This window comes from Artemia franciscana, unplaced genomic scaffold, assembly GCF_032884065.1.
Source record: "Artemia franciscana unplaced genomic scaffold, ASM3288406v1 PGA_scaffold_131, whole genome shotgun sequence".
NCBI classification, from domain to species: domain Eukaryota; kingdom Metazoa; phylum Arthropoda; class Branchiopoda; order Anostraca; family Artemiidae; genus Artemia; species Artemia franciscana.
This window is the reverse complement of record NW_027062626.1, coordinates 848,452-875,276: the sequence shown is the minus strand read 5'-3', so window position 1 is coordinate 875,276 and position 26,825 is coordinate 848,452. Positions and strand designations below refer to the sequence as shown.

General features: G+C 34.1%; 1 protein-coding gene and 1 long non-coding RNA gene across 3 annotated transcripts in view; one reads left to right on the top strand and one right to left on the bottom strand.

The window, feature by feature from the left end:
- Positions 1-26,825, top strand: part of LOC136041285 (proclotting enzyme-like) — a 75,594-nt gene that overhangs the window by 16,954 nt on the left and 31,815 nt on the right. Inside the window, exons 3-6 of one of the 2 annotated variants that reach the window (XM_065725892.1) lie at positions 20,832-21,053; positions 21,175-21,450; positions 23,177-23,286; positions 25,438-25,574. In XM_065725892.1, the coding sequence (XP_065581964.1) occupies positions 20,832-21,053; positions 21,175-21,450; positions 23,177-23,286; positions 25,438-25,574 (745 nt within the window). The remainder of the gene's footprint in view (positions 1-20,831; positions 21,054-21,174; positions 21,451-23,176; positions 23,287-25,437; positions 25,575-26,825) is intronic. The other variant, XM_065725894.1, reaches the window with a different exon arrangement.
- Positions 1-26,825, bottom strand: part of LOC136041287 (uncharacterized) — a 45,173-nt gene that overhangs the window by 2,045 nt on the left and 16,303 nt on the right. The window lies entirely within an intron of this gene.

The window sequence follows — 26,825 nt, the reverse complement described above, 5'->3', positions numbered from 1 at the left end:
TCAATAGGAATATAACAAGAAATTAATTTGAGGACGTGGTCCCTTCAAAGCAAAGCCTGAAAAGAGACAATTATTTTCTGATCAGCTCGAAGCATATGCCCTCAAATCTTTGGGGCAGGAGGAAAACCCCCAAGAACAAAATAAAATAGGACACATTAGGACAATATCTTCCATAAGAAAGGGTATAGTTCATTTTCTGAATAGCTTGAAACTTACACCTGTACGTTCTTTGGCTAAGGGACCCTAGGTTAAAAAGAAAAAATTAGGTTGGGAACCCCTGCCCCCCAAAAATGGGTTGAAAACCTTTATTTTGACTTACTCAAAAATTATTTTTGAAAGTCCTTGGGCTTACGGCTTGGGATAAAAAGGGTCTACAAATTCTTTTATCTAGACAGATTGAAACTTAAAGCCGTAAGTGCCTAGTTCAAATGGAACGTAATCAAGGAGGCACACTCGTGCCTCTATAAAGAGGCGACACATCTATAAAGAGGCGACACACGACAATGTTAAGCGATCTTCGGTTCCAGTGGTCGCAGAGGGATGGGGAGGGATGCATTTCGTAGCCCGAGCTCCAACTAAGAAACCTGCAAAATTTCATCCCCCTCCAACTTTTCCTTCATGGGGAAAATCTGGCCGAAAGTTTCGACTCGTCAACCCCAGCCCCCCTTTAACGTTGTCCGATCGGGCTGAAATTCACAAGTTAAGGTCCCCTAGGGCCCAGGAGCTTATCCGCGAAATTTCAGCTCGATCCGATAACTCCTTCCCTGTTTTCCAGAAACCACGCATAGCCACTTAAAATTCATTTACTTTTTTTTCCTAGACGCCTACAGGTCACATCCGACATCGGATCTGGGTGTACGAAGACTCATTCGATGCGGAATTCTCCGAGTAATTTTCCTGGAAAGTTTCGTAGGAAAATCTTAACCCCCCGAAAGTTTCGACCCTCCAACCCCCCCCCCTTTTAACGTTGTCCGATCGGAATGAAATTCACAAGTTAAGGTCCCCTACGGCCCAGGAGCTTATCCGCAAAATTTCAGCTCGATCCGATAACTCCTTCCCTGTTTTCCAGAAACCACGCATTAGCTACTTAATTAACGGATTTCTCTCCATAAGAGCCCATGTTAATTTGAAATTTTTAAAAGTTATTGAGAAGTTATATTTACACACATGCAAGTGTTTATCTCAGTCGGTAGAGCGTGGGACTCTTAATCCTCGGGTCAAGGGTTCAAGTCCCTTACGGGCGGTTTTTTTCACAACATCAAAAAAATTTTGATAACACCTGGACAGCTTATCATTTGAGAGATAACAGAATATTAGCTTCTTATGAGCAAAAGAAACATTTCGGTCATTCTATCTATTTTTTTTCTATTTTATACAATGATTTAAAAGCGGGGGGGGGGTTCCTCTCCTAATTCCTGTACGAGGAGTACAGGAATTATTAAATTACATCCACCATGGATTGTAGAAAAACGTACAGAATTAATATGAAAAAAAAATTAAACCTGTACAAAAGAGTCTTTAAAAGCGGGGGGTTTGCCTCTCCTAATAGTCTTCTTATAGTCCTAACGGCAGCCACCCAAGTTCCTCTCCTAATTCCTGTACGAGGAGTACAGGAATTATTAAATTACATCCACCATGGATTGTAGAAAAACGTACAGAAATAATATGAAAAAAACTTCGTTTTCTTAAAGAGTTAAAGAGGCTGCGTCCCAAAGTCGAACCTTAAAACGTACAGGAATTAGAAGAGGCAGTTGGGGGGCTGCCGCCCCCCAAACCTCCAGCTTTTAAAGACTCTTTTGTACAGGTTTTTTTGTGGGGGGACTTCATTGTTACAGTTTCGGCGCAATGGTTCTCCTGTCCTCTTGTGTTTAACATTTTTCGAAGTTATTCCATTATTCATTCATTTCAATTATTTTTTAATTAAAAGAGAGCCTTTCCGAAGCCAAGAGCGGGGGGTTAGCAAAAAAACAAAAAACCTGTACAAAAGAGTCTTTAAAAGCTGGGGGTTTGGGGGGCGGCAGCCCCCCAACCGCCTCTTCTAATTCCTGTACGTTTTAAGGTTCGACTTTGGGACGCAGCCTCTTTAACTCTTTAAGAAAACGAAGTTTTTTTCATATTATGTACAAGAAAAAGTACGCTTTGATACCATTGCCTCTTTCCGAAAATGGGGCCCAACAAAAGGGCCTTAGAACTTTTTTGATTGGTTTTAAACTTGTAAGGATCTTTGCCTGGGCTAACGAGAGAGACATTTTTGTAGGAAGTGGAGGACGTTATGTGCCCAGGAATGGGTCAAAAACTCGTCTTTGATCAGTTTGAACCTAGGACAAGGGGAAGCTTATGTAACACAATATGCATTGAGCCAAATGGGATACGAAACTTTTTTTTTTCCTATCGTAGATCTCGAAAATTCACTAATAGGCATTCATCGGCCTGCTTTAAAGTTATATGTAGTCAGGGCCAAAAGATCCATATTGAAGACAAGAAAGTAACAAAAAATAAAGTGTGTCAATTCGTAAAGTGAGAAGGAGCTATATTTTTCTGTTTCTTTCTTGATATGAGTAAATCGTGTGTCTGGACAAATATGAGGGGTTCTTGAAATATGCGTTGGATTAGCTTTGCTTAGATGAAAGCTACAAAATTCTCTATACGTGCAGAAATAACATAAGTTCAAGCTGCGGGTTAACGTCTATATTTATTGACAATGCGAAATCGAACTTAATCCCGTCTTAGGTCTTAACTACTTATATAAGAGTAATGCAGCGAGTACTTGAGAAAAAATTATATTTAAATAAAGAAAGCATAATTTAAAAACAAAAAGAGCATTAGGCCAAAATACTTGCTCTTAAATATCAATGATACTCAGTCAAACGGCAAGGGCCAGAAAATGATCAGATTGCCCATTGCTCACAAATGTATTTTATATCAGAAAATAATGGTTGCCATGCAAATGGAGAAAAAAACTGGAAAACTACAGTAGCAAAATTTAATACCAGGCACTAAGGAACGAAAATCCTTACAATAAAAATATCGCCTCTGAAGAAAAGCATAAGAAATGGGATATCAAAAAACAACAAAATATAAAAAGATACAGAAACTCCTTCAATAAAAGTATCCCAATTGAAAACAAGAGCTAAGAGCTCATATGGCACTTATGACGAGGTCGGAAGAGCCAAGAGCTCATGTGATATGAGCTCTACAAAAATTCTAGAAAACAATAGATTGCTTTAACAGGAAAATCGGAGGCTTAATGACGGTCAGGATTTAAAATAAGATCTCTGAGTCACGTGGTCCTTGTAAATATCAAAATTCATTAAGATCCGATCACCCTCGTAAGTTAAAAATACCTCAATTTTTCTAATTTTTCTTCTCTCTTTAGCCCCCCAGATGGTCGAATCGGGGAAAACGACTTTTTTAAGTCAATTTGTTCTGCTCTCTGACACGCCTACCAATTTTCATCGTCCTAGCACGTCCAGAAGCACAAAACTCGTCAAACACTGAACTACACCCCCTAACTTCCGCAAAGAGAGTGGATTTAGTCCGGTTACAAAAATCACGAATCTACGACATTTTTAAGCGTTTCCCAAGATCCCCCCCCCGACTCCCCCAGTGTCAACAGATCTGGTCGGGATTTGAAATAAGAGCTCTGAGACATAAGTTGCTTCTAAATATCAAATTTCATTAAGATCCGGTCAACTATTCTTTAGTTAAAAATACCTCAATTTTTCTAATTTTTCCAAATTAACAACCCCAAGCTATCCCAAACAGAACGAATCCGTTCCAATTATATCAATCACGTATGTATAAATTGTGCTTAGTCTTCCCATCAAGTTTCATCCCGATATCTCCATTCTAAGCGTTTTCCACGATTTCCGGTTTCTTCTGGTCGGGACATTTCCTCTGGTCGGGATTCAAAATGAGAGTTCTAAAGCATAAAATCCTTCTTGATAATATCAAATTTCATTAAGATTTGATCACCCGTTCGTAAGTTACAAATACCTCATTTTTTCTAATTTCTCCGAATTACCCAGCTCCACCCCAACTCCACCAAAGAGAGCGGACCCGTTCCAGTTATGTCAGTCACTTATCTTGGACTTTTTCTTATTCTTACCACCAAATTTCATCCTGATCTCTCCGTTTTAAGCGTTTTCCAAGATTTCCGGTCTCCTCCCTCCAATGACACTGGATCAAGTCGAGATTAAAAATAAGAGATCTGAGTTACGAGATCCTTCTAAATATGAAATTTCATTAAGATCCGATGACTTCTTCGTAAGTTAAAAATACCTAATTTTGTATTTTTTTTAGGATTAACCCATCCCCCCAACCTTTCCAAAGAGAGCGGATCCGTTCCGGTTATGTCAATCAAGTATCTAGTACTTATGCTTATTTTTCCACCAAGTTTCATCCCGATCCCTCCACTCTAAGTATTTTCCAAGATTTTAGGTTCTCCCCAACTCCCCCCAATATCACCGGATCCGGTCAAGATTTAAAACAAGAGCTTTGAGACACAATATCCTTCCAAACATCAAATTTCATTAAGATCCGATCACTCCTTCTTAAGTTAAAAATACCTAATTTTCCTAATTTTCAGAATTAACCCCCCCCCAACTTGCCCAAATGAGCTGATCCGCTCCGGTTATGTCAATCAGGTATCTAGGACTTATGTTTCTTTTTCCCACCAAGTTTCAATCTTACAATTAAAACTGAGAAAGCCATTTAGCCAAAAAAAAAAAAAATTATATGTAAATTTTTTGTTAATTATTTATATTCGGAGAGCCAAGATCAAAACAGGCATTAATTAAAAAATGTCCAGAAATTAAATAAAAAAAAACAAGTTTTTAAATGAAAGTAAGGAGCTAAGGGCTCTTTACGCTAAGGTTTTCTACTGTTTTAAGAGGTAGAGTTAAGAGAAAGAGTCAAAATTTAGCGTAAAAAGCGGGGCGTTGAAGAGGAAAAGCCCATTTCATATACGAAGTCGCTCCTTATACGATGTCGCTCCTTACTTTCATTTAAAAAAAACTTGTTTTTTTTTTATTTATCAAACAGTTCGTGGTAACGAACTGTAGTAAGGAGCGACCCGGCTAATTAGTAACCAAAACTCTAAAAAATGAAATTTTGATACCAATAGCTACATCAAAAGGATTGCATTTTAATGCTGATTTTAAATATATAAGTTTCATCAAGTTTAGTCTTACCCATCAAAAGTTACGAGCCTGAGAATATTTGAGTTATTTTAGAAAATAGGGGGAAACACCCCCTAAAAGTCATAGAATCTTAACGATCTTAACCATCAGATTCAGCGTATCAGAGAACCCTACTGAAGAAGTTTCAAGCTCCTATCTACAAAAAAAGGGGAATTTTGCATTTTTTGCCAGAAGGCAAATCATAGATGCGTGTTTATTTGTTTTTTTTTCCAGGGGTGATCGTATCGACCCAGCTGTCCTAGAATATTGCAAGAGGGCTCATTCTAACGGAAATGAAAAGTTCTAGTGCCCTTTTTAAGTGACCGAAAAAATTGGAGGGCACCTAGGCCCCCTCCCGCGCTAATTATTTTCCCAAAGTCAACGGATCAAAATTCTGAGATAGCCATTTTATTCAGCGTAGTCGAAAAACCTTATAATTATGTCTTTGGGGACGACTTACTCCCCCACAGTCCCCGTGGGAGGGGCAACAAGTTACAAACTTTGACCAGTGCTTACGTATAGTAATGGTTATTGGGGAGTGTACAGCCGTTTTCAGGAGGATTTTTTTATTGGGGGAGGGGTTGAGAAGAGGGGGATATGCTGGGGGAACTTTCCATCGAGAATTTGTCATGGTAGAAGAAAATTTCCATGAAGGGAGAGCAGGATTTACTAGCATTATTAAAAAAAAAACAATTAAAAAATAAATATGAAAAAGTTTTTTCAGCTGGAAGTAAGGAACAGCATTAAAACTTAAAACAAACAGAAACTATTACCCATATGAGGGGCACACCTCCTTCTAATACCTCGCTCTTTACGCTTTTCCTTCTCAATGCCCCGCTCTTTACGCTAAAGTTTGACTCTTTCTCTTAACTATACATTTTAAAGCAGTAAACTTTAGTGTAAAGAGCGGGGCGTTGAGAAGGAAAAGCCCCTTTCATATACGGAGTAATTTTTGTTCGTTTTAAGTTTTAATGTCGCTCCTTACTTTCTTTAAAAAACTTGTTTTTTTATTTAATATTTTTATAGCACAAGGAGAAACATTTAATTGCATGGTACTGAATGTATTTAATATGATCTAGCGTTTAATATACTGTAAGGAGGCTAAAGGTTTCATTCTAATTGAAAAAATAAATTTGAAAAAGTAAATTTAAAAAAAAACAAGTTTTTTAAATGAAAGTAAGGAGCGACAGTAAAACTTAACGAACAGAAATATACGAATTAATTGCTGTTCGTTTTAAGTTTTAATGTCGCTCCATACTTTCAGTTAAAAAACTTGTTTTTTTATTTAATTTCAAATAAGGATCGACTTGTGAGTGACTAACAATCTTCAAGGTTCGACAAGGGCAAGTATGCTTAAAATAATACGATTTTAGAACTTGGTGATAGAATAAAATTCGACAATTGCAATTCATTTCTGTCGCATCTCCCTCCTTATGGAGCAGAATGGCCCGAGCGATCTTTAACGCGTCAGAAAACAAACCTATCTATAAACCTAGATTAGTATAATGAATATCTTTTGAAATTCATAAAAAGTAACTGGCGGCAAAGCATATTTATGTTTATTGACGGGATAGGTACTGCTTCATGAATATTTTTCCTGACTGCCGCACCGTCACATTGGTACTGGCGGCACTACTAGTAACTGGCGGCAAAGCATATTTATGTTTATTGACGGGATAGGTACTGCTTCATGAATATTTTTCCTGACTGCCGCACCGTCACATCGGTACGGCATGGACGCTTTTTTTCTTCTTCTTTTAATGTCAGCAAGACCGGTTACATCAGCCTTCTTGATATTGAATATCTTCATGATTATGACGGGGCGTAGCTATATTATTTTACTGGGGGGGGGGTTGCTTTTCAAGCGGTAGGGAAGAAAAGTGACTATTTAACAAACACACTTCTTGGTGAATTTAAAAACATTATGCAATACATTAGAAACAATAAACACACATTAAACAATCCTACATGTGCTGGTGCTTGACTTTTACTAAAATTGTCAGTAATGAGCGGCTGCAGACGTATAGCGTAACTGCAGGGGTGTAACGTAAACAAGCTTTTGGGCGGGCGAAGATGAATGTCGTATACACAGCTTTTTCATCTGCTGATTCATCATCAATGCTACCCTCCACCTCCTCCAACCCCCACGTCCACCACAGGATACTCAATCTCATAACTGAACCAAGCTCCGTTCTAATAGCCCCAGGTATCGCGCTATTCATTTGCTTGTAATTTTGAATGGATTTTGGCTCTGTAAGATTTAATTTGTTGTACTAAACTTATAGTATATGTGATTTATTGAAATATTATTTATGATTTTTTATTTATTATTTTTTTTTGTGGGTTCGCTGATTCATATTATAGCATTGATATGGGCGGGCCCCATAAAGCCGAAACAAAACCCACAGGCAGCGGAATAGCGCTGTCTAAGCGAAGGTACAGGATAAGGCAAAGTATTACCAGGGATTGTGTAACATTATGTTGTGACATATTCCCCACATTTAGGCCTTATTCACACATTATTCTCTAAATAGCGACAGTATTTTAAATCTAAAAATATTCGAAAAATAAAGTTAGAAATATTTGTTTATCCGTTGGGGATTGTTTGACCCAAGAATATCCGGAAAATCTGAACAATTCTTGGCATCTTTGCGGCAGAATCCTTAAATTATTCCAAAATTGCCAGGGATACCAATTGGAAGGGAAAATTGACTCCAAAGGTTTGAAAATTACCTTCCCCCTTGTATCTTTGTTTAAAAACAAATTCTGCAAAAATTACACAAAAGTTTTCTTGCGTAAATCAGGGTATAGGGGGGTCCAGACGGGGGTTACACAGAATATCGTTTTAATATTTATGATTCCCTTCACAAGCCAAGCTTGGTCTCCTAGTGCTGTATAATAAACTGACAACAATAGAAAAAAAGAATGGATTAGTACCACTTACGTGTGTACACAGAATTTCTAAATTGTAAGAAAAATGTACACATTTGTTTAAATTCACTTTGTTCAATTCTCAGCAGAGATTTCGTACAGCATGCTGATGCAGATAAATGTCCCACAAGTAGCACTAGCTTTGTGTGACTAATTTCAGTCATAATTCTTAGCACATTTATGTCAATTTATAGGAGCTGCTTAAAAGAAATATTTAGAAAAGCAAAAATAGCAAGAAGTCAGTATTGTATTATACATACAAGCAGTTCTACATTTATGGATTAGTGTGTGAATCCAAAACGCAAGGAATAAGAGAATCGGAGTTCCAGTTAAATACTAGAAATAAAAAAATAACAATTAAATGATTCATGGAGCAGATTGCCCTCTACCAGATTCCATGACCAAACTACAACCGATTGACCAACATAGTAAGAGTACGAATTAAACAGTTCGTGGTAACGAAGTGTAGGCTAAGTAAGGAGCGACTCGGCTCAATAGTAGCCGAAACTCTAAAAAAACGAAAATTTGATGCCAATAGATCCATAAAAAGAATAGTTTTTTTATGCTGATTTCAAATACACGAATTTCATCAAGTTTAGTATTGCGCATCAAAAGTTACGAGCCTGAGGAAATTTGCCGTAATTTTTGAAAGTTCATAGAATCTTAATGGAAATCATACCATGAAATTCAGCGTATCAGAGAACCCTACTGGAGAGGTTTCGAGATCCTATCTGCAAAAATGTGTTCACCTGTGCGTGTCCAAAAAGTTGAAGCGCAACTAGGCCCCCTCCCATGCCCTTTTTTTCCCCAAAGTAGCTCAATGAACATATTGACAGAGCCATTTTATTCAGCATGGTCGAAAAGTCTAATAAATATGTCTTTGAGGTAACTTAATCCCCCACAGTCCCCGAAGGAAAGGGCTGCAAGTTGTGAACTTTGCCCATTGTTTGCATACAGTATTGGTTATTGGGAAGTATGTAGACGTTTTAAAGAGGGATTTCTTCTGGTGGGGGGTTGGGCCTAGGGGGTTGCGTGGGATGATAGTTTCCATGGTGAGAGGGATATTTCTATGAAGAAGGCCCAGGCTTTCCCTGAATCATTTAAAAAACGATTAGAAATTCAATAAAAACAAGTTTTTTCAACTGAAAGTAAGGAACAACACTAAAACTTAAAATAAACAGAAATTATTAAGTATATGAGGGGGTTCACCCCCTTGTCAATACCTCGCTGTTAACGCTAAAATTTGTTTTAATAATTTCAAAAGAGCTATTTATTCTAATTAAAATCCGAACTTTAAAACCTGAAGCCAAACGATTTGTAATAACAGTTTATTTTTATTAGCCGAATTTTGTTTGGGGATGAATGGCAAACTAAATGCCAGCATGCCTCTGAGACTGGGGGGGGGAGGGCTATGTAAATACCCTTTCAGAATTTTTTTTAGAATTTTGCTTGGCGGACCGAAAAACTTTCGTTCCGAACTGTGACGTTTTTGATTCCGTGGGCTAACCTCTATTGTTGCTTTAACAGGCACTAGATCTTCAATTGTCCATTCAAAGGATCCCTTTTTAAAAATTAAATAAGAAAAAAACAAGTTTTTTCAACTGAAAGTAAGGAGCAACAATAAAACCTAAAACGAACAGAAATTATTACATTTATGGGTGGGGGGTTCGCCTCCTAGTCAACACCTTGCTCTTTACGCTAAAGTCCAATTTTGTTCCAATTCTTTAAGAATGACCCTGAATCACAAAGGCTAGTTAATTAGAATAAGAACTAAAGCAAACTTTAGCGTAAAGAGCAGACTATTGACAAGGGGGCGAGCCACCTCACATGCTTAACAATTTCTGTTCGTTTTGAGTTTTAATGTTGCTCCTTACTTTCAGTTGAAAAACATTGTTTTTTATTTAATTTTGTATCGTATTTTAAATAATGCTGGGATATCCGCTGCCCCCTTCAAGGGTAAATCACTTCGCCCAGTAAAAATTCCTCCATGGAAAGATCCTCCCATGTAAAACATAAATGAAATTAGTCAAATTTTCTCAGGCCCTTAACTTTTGATAGGTACGACTAAATTCGATGAAACTTATATTTTTGAAATCAGCATAAAAGTTCAATTCTTTTGATGTTTTTATCGGCATTCAATAATTCTGTTTTTTAGAGTTTCGTTTACTGTTGAGCCAGCTAGCTTCTTACTTACAGTTTGTTCCCACGAACTGTTTGATATAGGGCTAAGGACTATTGCGTCACCATTATTTCGTTTTTGTCAGTAGTATATTGGGGCTCTTATGCACTTTAAATATCGTTACATCATTTCCATTGTTTCTTAGAAGCTATTCTTATCTATTATTCTTATCTATTATTATTATCTATTATTATCTATTTTCTTCCCCCTTCTTTACAGACCAATGACTCTTTGGGGGAATAATAAAATGTAATATTGTCTGAGTAATATTGTAATATTGTATGTAAAATACAATATGTAAAAATAATATGTAAACATAAAAAAATAATATGTAAAAATATAAATAATATATAATATGTATATATATATATATATAATATAATATATGTATTATAATATGTATATATAATATGTATAAATAATATGTAATATATAATATACATATATAAATATATGTAAAAATATAAATAATATGTAAAAATAAAAAAATACAATATGTAAAATACAATATGTAAAATGTAATATTGTACGTGTAATATTGTAATATTGTCACGATGAATAAACCTTAACTTATCTTCAAGACCGTACACCTTTTTTAAAGAGGTTAACATCTATTTCTAAAATAATACGAAAATCCATATACCAATAGCTTTTTGAGCAAATTTAAAGCTACTACGTTTTGCATAATTAGAAGCAGTATAAATAACAGACTTTATTTTTCTATGTGTTTCAATTTCAATCAGAAATTCGTTATTTTTTTTTCGGTTTCAATTCGCAAGTGTTGCTACTCGCTTACAGTTTCTAACTATAAACTGTTCGATTTAGAGGTCTTTTAAACATGAAAGAGGCTATTACCCTACTTCAGTCCCGCTTTCAACATTCAAGTTTAACAGTTGTGTAACAATGCTTCGAGACTGATAAGCATTCCTCCCTTCAAATAGCTATTAGTAGGGGGAAGTGTCTGAAAAATCAATCATGAATCATAGGGTCAAAATCTCTACGATTTCTAAGGAGGGTTCTTTGAACAGATTTTTTGTTTAAAGTTAGAAAATAAATTGAAAGATACAGAAGATTGTAAGTTACAAATTTGTGGTTATATATTCTGCTTGTTAAGTTTATTTGATTATAACTAAATATATAATCAGATAATAATGGATTACTATTAATTTTTTAGGATTTATTTATTCACTCATGGTAATAAGTTTTATTTGTAAGTTTTATGTGATTATCCATTTGATTTTTTGTTCGCTTTACATTTTACTCATTCAATTATAATGTTTTCTGTATGCTTTAAGTTTGAACTCTTATATGACTTTGTTTCTCCTCGTTTAAGGCCTAAGATCACTCTTTGCTTTTTTCGAGAAAAGATATTTCTAAATGGATTTTACGAAATGACCAATATTAGATCTTTGAGTACCGACAATAAGGCTTTGAACCTTAGTAGATTGATAACCTTGCTGACACAGGGGACGTATTATCTATGCTATTGGTACGTTAAGACAGGGTTTTGCTTAACAATTAGTGAAAGAGTAGATTTTTCTTTTTTCTAAGCTAACCTCTCGGAACTGTTGAAACATTCAAGATCTTCTATAAATTCTTCTCAAAATTTTAAGGAAATATTGTTAGATTAATTTGACAGTCTTGGGAGTTTTCAGTGATGTTGAAAAAATTCACTGATAGGCCTTTTGTCTTTGATCTGATCAGCCGGTGCTGATGACCGCAAAATGGTTTTAATGTACCGGACGGCCTCAATTTGAAACATATTTAGTTTGGACAATATTCTTTTGTTTTTTTAGCATAACATTAAAGAAAGTTGATCAACTTTCAGGAAAATAAACAGTTCCTTAAAAGAATTACGTTTGTGATTAAGTTTTACTTGGTTTCATTATTTTGACTTAGTTTTACACATTTTTTACCAATTAGCTTCACTAAAAAGAATTCGATACTTCAAACTCAGTTTTAGTATTTTATTAGGTCACTTCTTTTCGTCACTATGTCCATATTAATTCCATTTCATTTGAAATTATAAGAAATTGATAGCTAAATAAAACTTTATGGAAGGTTTGAAGAGGGGGGAAGCCAAGCCCTAGTACACGGTAATTTTTGTTCAATGTGTGGTTCACTTGATTATTAGCTTTGATTTCTTTCAGTTTAAGTTTAACTTATCTATTATTAGCAAGTTCTGTTCGCATTAAGATTGACTTAATGTAATTCTAATACTTTTCATTTCAGGTTTCAACAACGCTTTTTACTTTTCTCTTTAAAATATTTCTTTTTAATTAGTTACTCTTTGCTTTTAGTTAAAAACTTTTTATTTTATGCAAAGGATGAAATGTTTTCCTTTTTTTTTTCGTTTTTTGTCTATGAAGAAAGTTTTGATTCACAAGATCGCAAGATTGCGAGTACATTTTACGCAAAATATGAACTAGAAATCGACAATTCCGATGGGCAACAATCCTTTTAAATTTTAATACTGCCCTTTGCTTTCATTTGAAAAAAAACTTGTTTTTAATTTGATCCTTATAGGAACAAAACGATAATTATACAGGTATTTAATAATAAAATGAAATGTAAAAAATAATGCTAATAATATAATAAGTAGTGATGCTATATGCAGTTCTGATTTTACACCCTTATTTGGGCTCAAAAGATTCGAGTCATTAAGCTACTCACATGACCATACTACAATGGATAATTCATTAGCATAATCCGGCCGGCATCTCATTTTCAAATCCCTGTCTGAATATGATTAACAAAAGAAAGTTGAAATTCGTGTTTTGATGACTTAATTCTATGAATAAATTTTTGTTTGAATTGAATGAAATCCGATCTTATCACGTGCTTGGGTATGGTAAACCAGTGAAGTTATTCCACAATGAATTAATTGCTGTGACATTTTTTTAGAGAACTTAAGGTCATCCACATCCCACCTCCAATGAACCCACAATACCCCTACCCCCTTTTTGGACTCAAAATTGTTTGGATTTATAACCTTTTAAACATAATTTTTGAGAATCATAATTATTTGGACTCAGAATTTTTGACTAGTGAACATGGTTTTTTATGTTATTTTTTATGCGCCTGCCCAAATATTACTCTATGGCTGGTCATCGACACCAGTTAGTTTGTTGTATGTTTTCAATCAATATTTTTCGTAAGCGATTGGGCTACAAAATCACATTTTGGCGTAAAGACAGAAGTATTTGGCTCACCGTAGATGAAAACAAAAGCCAAATTTACAAATTAATCTTTAGAGATTTATTCCTTATACGAAGGGCTGCCTCCTCCTCATTACCTTGCTCTTTACGGTAAAGATGTTAGCACTTTTATAAAAGCTTTTATTCCAATTAAAAACTCCTGTTTTTCTGTAAACGATTTAAAAAAATTTAGACAAGCAGTCAAACTTTAGCGGAAAGAGTAAGGTATTAAGGAGGGCGACAACTTTCATATATATATATATATATATATATATATATATATATATATATATATATATATATATATATATATATATATATATATATATATATATATATATATATATATATATATATATATATATATATATATATATATATATATATATATATATATATATATATATATATATATATATATATATATATATATATATATATATATATATATATATATATATATATATGGAGGGGATAATCCTCCCTAATACGGAAATATCCTCGCTACGAAATTAAATATGCATAAATTATACGCATACTATATACTAGACTGTACTAAACTAAATACGTATACTATACACTAAGCAATACTAAAATCTACGTAATAATTTCTGTCCATTTTAAGTTATCATGTTGCTCCTTACTTTGTTAAAAAAAACTTTTTTTTTAAATTTAATTTCTAATCGTTCTCAGATAATACCTATAAATCTGGCTCTCCTCCTTGAAATATTCCTTCCACCACGGAAAAAAATTCACCATCAAAAACTTTTTTCACTTAAAAATATACCAACCCCTCTAGCAAAATTCCCCCAAGACAATTCCGTCTAGCTGAAATTCCACCCAGAAGCTTTTTTGCGGACGATCTCAGATGAAAAAATTTTCTTGCGCACTTTCATTTGAAAAAGAGTTTAATTTCTGATTGTTTTAAAAATCATGCTGGTAGTCCCCTCCGTGAAAAGTTTCCGAGCAAAAAGCATGCAAAAAAGTATTTTCCAGCAAATATTGTTTCTGGGAGGAGGGAGGGATACAAAAGAAAATAAAAAAAAAATCCAAAATGTGAAATTGATATCCACTCCCTTATAATTTCTGGGTATATTTCTTGTCTACGCTGTTATTATGAAAGTAAAGAATAAGATTAAATCCAAAAATGAGCAGAGTTTATTCCGCACAGGAGAGGAGGAATTCCCCCTTCCGTATCCACATCTCCACCTCGACATCAAAGAAACTTCGGACTGTGCTAATTAGATCAGAAATTGAGGGTTCTAGTCCTTTTTTTGAAATTCAAAGGGATTGAAAAGAAACCAGCTACGTAGGGGTCATATTTTCAGGCGGATGTGTTTTTCCCGGAGGGTATTTTCCGTGGGGGGCTATTTTCCGAGAGTGTATTTTCAGGGGGCAAACACCGGAAAAAACAAGGAAAGATAAAAAAAAAGACCGCTAATATCTTGAAATGCGTCAAACGAGGCATACTCCATGCCGTTAAAGACCAGAACAAAACAGAAACGTCTAACAATAAGAAAAAAGGAATTGCAGTTAATCAAGTGAAGAAGAGAGGGGAAAAGTCAGAATTGCACGTCAATAAAGCTAAAAGTAATCAAAATCTAAACTGTGTTAGGCTGGACTCTTTATAACCTGGATGAGGTTGGAGCAGCTTAAACACACTTGGTTTGCTTTTTTGTGCGGGAGAGAAGGGGGGTCAATTGTTTTCGGTTTTCTTTTTTTTTAACTGTTTCTAGTTTTCTTATCTCTTCTTATTTCTTCTTATTTTTCTATTTTTCTGATTTCGTATTGCTATCGTTTTTATTCATTTGTTGTACTAATAAATATTAAAACGAGTTCAGCTAAAATTGAATATGCAAATAAAGCTTAAAACGATCTAAACATTTTACTATTGTACCATTAATGAAACCCAAAACGAACAGAAAACAATAATAGCAAATAAAATACAACATGTACTAACATAAATTAATAAATAGACCGTAAAACGAATAAAGCTTTAATTGAATACACGAATAAAGACTGAAACGAAAAAAATCAATTCAAAAAAGAGCATGAAACTGCCTCCTTCCCTAAATGTAAAAGTCAAAAACCTACTGCTTCGTTGGAGCTTCACTGAGAATGGCGCTTTATTACAAACATTTTCTTACGTACTTATTACCACATTAAAAATAAAAATGAAATTATAGTAAAATAAAATTTTGAACTAATTTGCTTTGCAGCAGTTGACATTACTATAAATTAAATATTTAGTTTAACCTTATTTCTTCCTAAGACGGTTCACGACAAATTTAGTTTCAATACGAACAAGAATTTAGCTACTGCCTCTGTTTCTAACTTTAAAAATCTAAAGCCTACTGCGTCATTGGCGCTTCACTGAAAGCGAATTAAGTTACAAATATTCTCCTTTCCACTTATTACAGCATTGAAATGAAAATACACCATTCAAATTCTACTTATTCTATTTTATTTATTATAAAAATAATTTTACTTTTTCAAACTTATTTTTTCAATTAGAATGAAACCTTTAGCCTCCTTACAGTATATTAAACGCTAGATCATATTAAATGCATTCAGTACCTTGCAATTAAATGTTTCTTCTTGTGCTATAAAAGTATTAAATAAAAAAACAAGTTTTTTAAATGAAAATAAGGAACGACATTAAAACTTAAAGCGAACAGAAATTACTCCGTATATGAAAGGGGCTTTTCCTTCTCAACACCCCGCTCTTTACGCTAAAGTTTACTGTTTTAAAATGTATAGTTAAGAGAAAGAGTCAAACTTTAGCTTAAAGAGCGGGGCGTTGAGAAGGAAAAGCCCCTTTCATATACGGAGTTTTTAAGTTTTAATGTCGCTCCTTACTTTCATTTAAAAAACTTATTTTTTTAATTTAATTTCTGAACGTTTTTGAATCAATGCATGTTTTGATTTTGGCTCTCCGTAGAGGAATAATTAAAACGAAATTTGTATATTTATTTTTTTTGGCTAAATGGCTTTCTCATAATTCTGATCGAATGATTCTGAGAAAAAAAGAGCGGGGGAGGAAGCCTAGTTGCCCTCCGATTTTCGGTTAATTAAAAAGGCAACTAGAACTTTTAATTTTTTACGAATCTTTTTATAAGTAAAAGATATGCGTAACTTATAAATTAGCTTACGTAAAGAACTTTTGTATTTTCATGTTTTTATTACATATATGAGGGGGTTCGCCCCCTCGTCAGTACCTCGCTCTTTACACTAAAGTTTAAATTTTGTCCCAATTCATGAATCACAAAAGCCGCAGAATAAATAGTTGAAATTACTAAAAATACTTTAGCGTAAAGAGCGAGGTATTAGGAGGAGGTGAGTCCCTCAAATGGGTAATAGTTTCTGTTCGTTTTAATTTTTAATGCTGCTGCTTACTTCCAGCTGAAAAAAAAACTTTTTCATATTGATTTTTTCATTGTTTTTTTTTAAGTAATGCTAGTAAATCCTTCGCTCCCTTCATGGAAATTTTCTTCCCCCATGACAAATTCCTCGATGGAAATTTCCCCCAGCATATCCCCCTCTTTTCAACCCCTGCCTTCAACCAAAAAATCCTCCTGAAAACGCCTGTACACTTCCCAATAACCATTACTATATGTAAGCACTGGTCAAAGTTTTGAACTTGTAACCCCTCCCATGGGGACTGTGGGGGAGTAAGTCGTCCCCAAAGACATAGTTATAAGGTTTTTCGACTACTTTGAATAAAATGGCTATCTCAGAATTTTGATCCGTTGATTTTGGGAAAATAATTAGCGTGGGAGGGGGCCTAGGTGCCCTCCAATTTTTTTGGTCACTTAAAAAGGGATCTAGAACTTTTTATTTCCTTTAGAATGAGCCCTCTCGCAACATTCTAGGACAACTCGGTCGATACGATCACCCCTGGGGAAAAAAAACAAAAAAAAAAAACAAACAAACAAATAAACACGCATCCGTGATCTATCTGCCTTCTGGCAAAAAATATATAATTCCACATTCTTTTAGATAGGGTTCTACAGTAGGGTTCTACAGTAGGGTTCTCTGATACGCTGAATCTGATGGTGTGATTTTCGTTGTCTATGAATTTTAGGGGGTGTTTCCCCCTATTTTCTAAAATAACGCAAATTTTCTCAGGCTCGTAACTTTTGATGAGTAAGACTAAACTTGATGAAACTTATATATTTAAAATCAGCATTAAAATGCAATTCTTTTGATGCAGCTATTGGTACCAAAATTCCATTTTTTTAGCCGGGTCGCTCCTTACTACAGTTCGTTACCACGAACTGTTTGATTAGATTTAGATGCCTACTGGTGCATAAATTTTAGTCCAATATGCCAAAGCGCGTGTGGGTGGTTCTAGCAGACAACAAGCTGAATGTAATTAATGAAATCAGCTTCCAATCTGGGTTTTAAGCCTGTTGATGACATGTGTTCTGACTATAACTGATTTATATTTAACTGTATTATGGGATGAATGGGACACTGCACGGTAGTTTGCCTCTGACAATTGGTAAATACAATAGCTTTATAAATGCTTTGTCAGTAGTTCTCAAAACTTTGTGAACTGAGAACGGGACGAGAATCTTTCGCGCCTAAATGCTAGATTTTGTTAATTTTCTATGGCAGGATCTAGTTTTTTACTTAGAAGGCAGATCTTCAAAAATTCATGCAAATGAACCTTCTTTTAATAACCTACGACTAGCGATAGGTACTACGGATGGTCACACACTTGTTCATCCTTCTCTTAAAAAGTAGGAAACTACATTTACTTTGTGGCTCTCATACATGTTGAATTTTGTTACAAAATTTCCATCAAAATCGTACACCTTTTTGTAGGAGGTCAAGTTTTGTGTGTTAATAGCTTTATGAGCTTTAAAATTACTACATTTTTCATATTTAGAGTCAGCATAATTAATAGACTTTTGTTTTTCGCTTACAGTCTGAAAATACAAAAATGGTTTGATCCAAGGATCTTTTAAATGTGAAAGAGGCTACTACGCGCTTATTCAGCCAAACTTTTTATATTCATGTTTGGTATTCGTACACCAAATCAGCAAGCTTCGAGAATAATCATGATCCCTGAATAAGTGCACCCTTACAATAATTATTAAGGCCAGGAGGAAATTGAATATCAAAATGAACTAAAATATAATAATCACTATTGAATTATATAAATTCACAGAAAATTGATGGTACTTATGTATTATAGCCACTCCGCTAAAGTTCTTGATTTGACTGGAACCGGTTTCTTTGTGTATATCAGTATGTACTCGGTGATAATCAGCTTAGCCTGAGAGAGATAAACTACAAAGTAGGTATATTTTAATTAAATATTTTATATATAGAGTTGGTACTTGGTTTAGGTTAGGCATTTAATATATTGCGTTATGGGCGTCCTCTATTGTAGCTTCCATAATTTTGGTACTAAAGTATTATATTTTCATCCTATTTAGGTATATTTTATTAGGATTAATCCAACTCCACTTCTTGAATGGGGTGGCTATAATACATAGGTAACAAATTGATTACTGAAGAAACATTTTGGGTGATTTTAGAGGGACAGCAGCCGAGATCTAATTCGTGGTAATTTCTGTTCATTTCAAACTTGATCTTATTATTTCCTTTAATTTCTGTTAGGTATAGTTTATTTATTCCTAGTAGTTTCTGTTCGCATCGGGATTGACTTATTGTAATGCTATTGTCGTATATTTCTGGTTTCAACAGCGTTTTTATTTTTCATTTGAAAACTTTTTTTTATTTAATTACTCTTTGTTTTTAATTGAAATACTTTTGAACCTTAAAATGTTGAAATTTATTACTCAGTAAATTTATTTGTTTATTTACTAATATTTATGTATTAAGATTGTTAAAATTTATAATTTAAATTTATTCTTTAGTTGATTTATGTTAAATTTATTTAATTTTTATTTCTGATGCTGACATATCACTCTTAGTTTTCGTCCAAAGTATTTAATAAAACTTATTTTTAAAGAAATTATTCCATTTCCTAAAAAAAAAAGAACGTTTGTTCCTGATGCTTCCAATTACTCTTAGTTTTCGTCCATATTCTTTTAAATTAACCTCTTTCGAAATATAGGTAATACAGATTTTTCAAGGAATAAATATTGAAATCAAAATTTTAAAATAAATAGGTTGACATTTAATTTGATTAATTGTCCAATCTTTTTGAATAATTAACTAATAAATATGTTGACTTTTAATTTAATTTACCTTTTATAGCCACGATTTTCTTTTCTTAGTTCTCCCCATGATCTCGTAAGTTAAGCCCAGTCTTCATTAATGCTTTTCAGTCTAAGTTGGGCGATTGAAAACCGCTTTTCGTTGGCCAGATTAATTTCCTTGAAAAAAAAAACGCTTCAAATGCGCCTGATTTGGACCTTAAAAAGCACCAACGAGATTTGAGCTGCCGAGAAAAGCCACAACATAGGACCGATCTCGGCTGAAAAAAAAAGAAACAATGAAAAAACGGCTTTAGCCTCTCTCAAAATCTAGGTGTTATAGATTTTTCATAAACCGAACACTGAAATAAAAATTTATCAGTAAAAATAATTACAAATTTTAAAATGAAAAAACTTGCAAATGTTAAATGAGCAAGATTTGCATTATTCAAAATTTCCATAGGGAATCGAGGATGCTAAATCAACACAGTTTGCAATAATAATCAATTACTAATTTAATTTTTTAGTTACCGTGGAACAGAGTGGTGAATCTTCCTCGGATTTAAGACTAAGGTCGCATAGCCCTGCAGTAATGATGTTGTCCTTATTTCTTAATTAAAAACGGAAATGCGGGAGTACGTTTTACGCAACTAATTTGGTGAGAACAATAAGCTGTTTACAAAATGTGGTTCAATTCGACTTTCTAGGACTTCTATGAAATAAATGATACAATAGCTAAGCCACATTTTACGGATGAAGGATGATATATTGCCAAAAATTGTGCCTTTTTGCCTTCCACCTAGGGTCGTCTGAAAAGCAGGTTGTCCACGAAAGGAGTGGGAAAAGGTCGTAAAAAGGGATTTAAAAGAACTTGGAACTTCATGGGAGAGAGTAAAGTGAAGCTTTGAACATATAAAGGCGGAGAAGGAATTTGCGATGCTATTTTGGCATAAGGCGGCTTGGTCCTGGAATGAGTTTTTAATAGAAGTAGTATTATTTATATTATTCCATATATATTATTATATATTATCTCAATAGGCTTAGCAGAAATGTGCCATCACTAACGAAATAATCAGTGCCTATTATAATCATGGTATCTCCACATATATAGTAATATTACGTTTTATTTTGCTCATTGTTGTTCTGTCTATTTTATTAGATTAATTTACAGGAATTATGAGGCCTCAATTTGGAGGTTTTGGAGGAAATCAAATTGTTCCTGTTGTGCCTTCAAATCAAAATCAGTTTGGAGGTTTTAATCGACCTCAAGTTGTTGGCTTTAACCGACCTCAAAGTGGAGCTGTCATTTTTGGAAGCAATCAATTTGGTGGAAACCCAGTAATCAGTGGCAGCAGACCTTTCACCACAGTAGCAGTACCTGTGAATCAGTTTGGTGGGTCTTGGTTGAACGTTTGTTATAGTACATGATACTCTTTCTTATTCTTCTCTTTTTCTTAATAAGAAAAAAACTTTTTTTTCGTAGCTTAGCTTTTCTTTAACAGCAATATTTCCAGGTGGAGCTCAAAATCAATTTGGTGGAAATCAGTTTGGTGGAAATCAGTTTGGTGGAAATCAGTTTGGAGGATCAAACCAGTTCGGGGGTTTCAATCCACCTAAAAATCAATTTGGAGGTTCTCAAGGAGGTGGAAGGCCATTTAGACCAGGAAGACCATTTAGACCAGTGACGCAGAGACCAAAACCATTGTGTCAGTTTGCTCCAAATGATCCAAAATGTATAGCTACACCTCCACCTCGTCCTCCTCCTGGAACCATTGAGCAGATACCTCAGGGTAAGTTTTTTGCTTATTAAATATTTTGTAAATCTTAGGGTTACTAAATGAGATGCCAAAAAATTTCTTCCTTGCAAAAAAATAGAAGCAGGATGATATTTTCCAGACACAAGATGCTATCAAAAAAGTACAGGCTGACCACACTATATAACCTTTTTTCACCTTTCATTAGGGTCATTAGTCATAATTGTATTAAGTCAGTACAAAAAGTAACGTCGTCACAGCAGTACTTTCTTCGATCGGAGTGGAAGCAGCAAAGCCTTTTACATGTTTAAGGAGGTTTAATAGCACGTTTATGGGACCAGTATGGACCACAGCTTAGATACCAATACAGTTATGAAAACTCGATTTATTTTTGGGACACAGTGCGTGGCAGCAATGCTAGTGGTTGGAGACAGAAAACTGGCAACACAGCTTAGATACCAATATTGGTATCTAATCTGTGTATGCAACAAAACAAAATTGCGTTCCCGCCTATGGTGTTATAGTAAGATCGACGCGTCGGAGCGCACGCTTGGAGGAGGCGTCAAGTTCAGAGCTCTTTACCAAAAGCTTCTAGGAGGCAAGATAGGAGTTTTCATAACTGTATATTGGTATCTAAGCTGTGGTATGGACTTTCAACGTGCTCAGTAGTGTTAACGACGGCAGTTGAAAATCATTTGAGCAAGACAAACCGTCATAACAACCATCCAACCGGAACAAAGAAGTAAGCTCTAAACTTATTTCGTGAGAGCGAGACAAAAATTAATTTTTTAAGAGTTAATGCATAACTGTGAACATAAAAGAAGGCAGCTTATTCAGCATAAAAGTATGCCTGAAAAGATTAAAGTATTTCAGTGATTATAAGTATTACTGAAAAGTAATACTTTAATCAAAATAATACATTTTGCGACAGACACTATTATGGTAGTTACTGCAGAATGCACCAACCATTCTGTCATTCGTTTCGAAAGGTTATAAGACAGCGTTATGTAAGTCCATTGCTCCCTTCCATTTTTTCGGGGTAGCTACTTACACAAACGTTAGCATGATGATACCACTTTGCCAATTAATTTATTAAAGGTTGAATTAGTGACCGTTAAAAACCCAAAAAAATATGTCATGCAGAATAGTCATACCAAACGTATTATTTTTTTTCCCAGGAGTTCTAGGAAAAAGTACAACCGAAGCCTTGTTGCGTATTTAAAACATTTTTACCCCTTTCTAAGGATATTTTATCAATCTGAAAAGCTCTATGTTTACTTTCATTAAGTCGTGTATCTAGTGTTTCATTGCTAATCATAAACATTTTCAAGGCTTAATTTTAGGTGTTGTTTACAAACATTGTGGTGTTTGAATGTACAGTTAAAAATACGGGCATTTAAGAATAATACTGAAACTTTTAAACATAGGGTACTTGTCTAAAAACAGCCAAACGTTACTTTTAAATTTATATGGTTTGTAAACTGAATAAATCTAAGATGGTGCTAAATTGCGTAGAGAGGAAGAAAGAGACTGAGTGAGTGAAATAGAAAAAGACAAGGGGAAGAGTAAAGGGCAAGCAAACTGAAGAGGGGGAGAGCCAGGGAAAGAAAAAAAATAGGGATAGAGATCGATAGGAAGGTAAAGTAAAAGAGAGCGCGTAAAAGTTTGGGGGGGGGTTGAGGCAAAATAAAAAAGTCTAAGGTAATTTACTCCGGTGAACTTAGTTTCGTTTTCTAATCATCTCTTTTCTTCTTCGTTATAGACATTATGAGGGGTGAACTTGGCGACTTTATTGTTAATTCTCAACTTGTTGTCCCTGGATCATATGTTAATTCGATAACAGATCGAAAATATTATCTTGGCTTTGGGCAGGTAGGTTTTTTAGCCTTTTTTATTACTACTTAGTTGTTCTTGAAATATACAATGTGACACTTGTGTTCGATAGAAATATAATTATAATCATTACCTAGTTCCAAAAATCTGTGGAAAAAAGACAAAATACTGTGTTTCTAACCAAGTGAATATGTAAAAATATAGTAAATACGGACAAAATAAATATTAAGAATTTCACAGCAGCTTAGGGTAATACTCGCTGCAAACTTAAGACAAACTATTATTTCTTCAAATAAATATATGCAGTTTAGTACCGTGCGGTCTTTAATGTGGAATATTAGCCCTATTTTGCAAAAGTTCTTCGAATATATAGTTAAAGTTTTTCAGCTCAGTTAAATTTCAAGGAGCCTTAACTTATGTATTCCTAGGGAAACCAGCTGAAAAAAAAAAACAAATATCATTCTCCACAGGAGTTACGTTTTGCTGCATCCTTCTCCTCCTTGATGAATCATCTATTATGAATCATCCTGATTTATCATCTATTATATATTCACCTCCTGATGAATCATCTATTATATAATTTTCAACTATTCAACTCGTCGATGATTTTCGAAAGAGAAAAAGAACTGCTATGTCCTATGAAATGTGAAGAATTATGTCCATAGTTATTTCTGTCCACATGAAAAACGGTTGTTTCTCAAACATCCCACAGCTGACAAAGCTTAGATGGTGACACAGCACCTCTCTGCTGAACCACATTTCTCTGTAACAGATGGGTCATCAATAAACAGTACAGCGCAATTAGAAAGAGCTACTATTGACAACTCATCACCGTACCAAACCGCCTGAGGCCAAAACAACCGTGAACGCTCCTCCACACTCTAATCTGCTCAGTACTCCAAAGTTTGCTTCCCCAAACGAAATTTCTATCTTAATACAATCTTCTCTTCACAGATGGCAAATATTGTCGTACAGAATTTCGAATCTCGAGGCGTGTCTTAGTCTTTAAAAAGAAAACTGATTCGCCTTTTGGTAGTCTCTTTTTACCCGAAGGAGTGGTAGGATGCTGTAAAGTTTATGTCGATTTAAATATCCCAGTAAATCTATTCAACTCTGGTAATACAATACTTTTTATGCTCAATTTCTAATGATGCCTTATATTGATGACAATAATATACTTTACGCTCTCTTTTCTAATATTATATTGTTTTTGAAGTTCTTAGCCCTTTTTTGGTCAGTCCATCAGATTTGATGTCTCATCCTATTTCTTAATCTAAAACTACATAGTTTTTCAGATTTTTCATTCGTCGCTTCGTCAATACAGAATTAATGATAACTTGATCAGAGCTATTCCGAATCCATGACTTTATATAATTTGCAAGTCTCCGTAACACCAATCCTTGATACGAAAACTATGACGCTGTAGTATATAAGTCGTAAGTCTCCGTAACACCAAACCAATCCCTGGCGTAGTACTCTCCAGAGACTTACATTTAGATTAGTTCAAGTCGGTTTACGGGTATCTGACAAAAACGAACAATCCTTTCCTTTTTATGCATGAAGCCTAAAGGCAAGTGACTACATTCCCTTATAGAAAGGATATACTGTCAGTAGGTTGATCAAAAGGTGACAAATTTTATATTTATTTAGGCAAACACCCTGTTTTGTTTCATGGCTCAAGAATCGAGTTGGACCTTTCAGGAAGAATTTTCTATTTTTTCGGAAAGGGAGGGGGATAAGGGGACTCGAAACATTGTGCTTGCAAGAATGGAATAAACTGCTCTTTCTCAGAGTCCCACAAAACGGTATACGCTAAGTCTTTTCTTCTTTACGCCTGTCATCCGACATGCTCTTTGGCTAGTATACTTTCAGTAGTAAATTCGTCAAGAGATCTGTAAATGTCATTCAACGCTAAATCTTTTTTTTATCATATTTCTAATAGTACCATGGCACCACCACAGAGTACAAACCGAAACAAAGAAACAAAGCACATATTTTTTTTTACGAAAAAAGGACAACCTAATCTTTTCTAATCGTCAAGTTAAAAGCAGGTCAAGTGCCGATTATTACAGATAATTTTGCATATTTTAGGTAATCTACCTCTGCATATTCGCGTACCAAGGGGTAAGAGCCTGTATCTTATGTAAGATTACTGAGTGTTTGTAATTGTTATTAATATTGATTTTCTAGCCTAACTATCCATACGGACGGTGCTACACACCACTCGGGCATCGTGGCAGGTGTCGTTTCGTCCAACATTGTAATATTCCAGCAATTACGTCAAATTTCAACACCTTCATGCAATATGCCTGCCCAATTGGAAATGAGTAAGTTATTTTGTTCTTGAAAAACCGACATTTAAAATCTAATATATCGTTTTCTAATAGAAAATCAAAGCATATTAATGCCACTAATGTGTTTTGGTGTTCTATTGATTCGGTAAAAAATATATATATATATATATATATATATATATATATATATATATATATATATATATATATATATATATATATATATATATATATATATATATATATATATATATATATATATATATATATATATATATATATATATATATATATATATATATATATATATATATATATATATATATATATATATATATATATATATATATATATATATATATATATATATATATATATATATAGTCTACTAGATACAAAGCTGTATCCTGGGGGATTAAGGGGTTTGCCCCTCCAAAAAAAACATTTTCCCGACTCGTTAAAACGTAACAAAAGTGCATATAAGCAAATGTTCTATGTGTTTTTAAAGTTTTTTATGTGTAGCCACCCCAAAAAAAATCATTAAGGTAAATGATTGACCCTTACCCAAGCACTTTTGCAGGTTTTGGTTCGAGGGGACACAATCTTAAAAAGAAAACTGCTAAGAATAGGTAAGACTTCGGAGGGATGAGGGGCTTCGTTTGTAAACGAAAACCATATAAAACTGAAACTTGGATATTACATATAAATAAACCATATCCATTATTTGCATATTGACTCCAAATACGGAACAATTTATGGTTTTATTATAGCTAAGCACCTAGCTTTATTAGCATTACATAAAAAAAAAATCTTAAAGACTAATAGTAGATCGGGTTTGCTAAGATGATTTTATTTTTTCAGGACAGTGACCCTATAATGCTATTAAATAAAAAAAAAGCAAGTCTTTTTTAACTGAAAGTAAGGAGCAACATTAAAACTTAAAACGAACAGAAATTATTCCGTATATAAAAGGGGCTGTCCCCTCTAAAATGCCCTGCTCTTTACGCTAAAGTTTTTTATTGTTTTAAAAAGTAGAGCTGTGAGAAAGAGTCACACTTCTTCAAAATTTACCAACTCTTTTACCAACCAAAATTTACCAACCAAATCTTTACCAAATTTACCAAATTTTACCAACAAAATTTACTGGAGCAGAAGCTAATGTTTATGTGGATTACAAATTTAAATCGCTAAATACCTTATGTGCAATCCTGAATCGTAGATACCGTATGAATAAGTGCAAACAGTAGGGTAAACCGAAAAGATGGTCATTTGTGAGAAAAATTA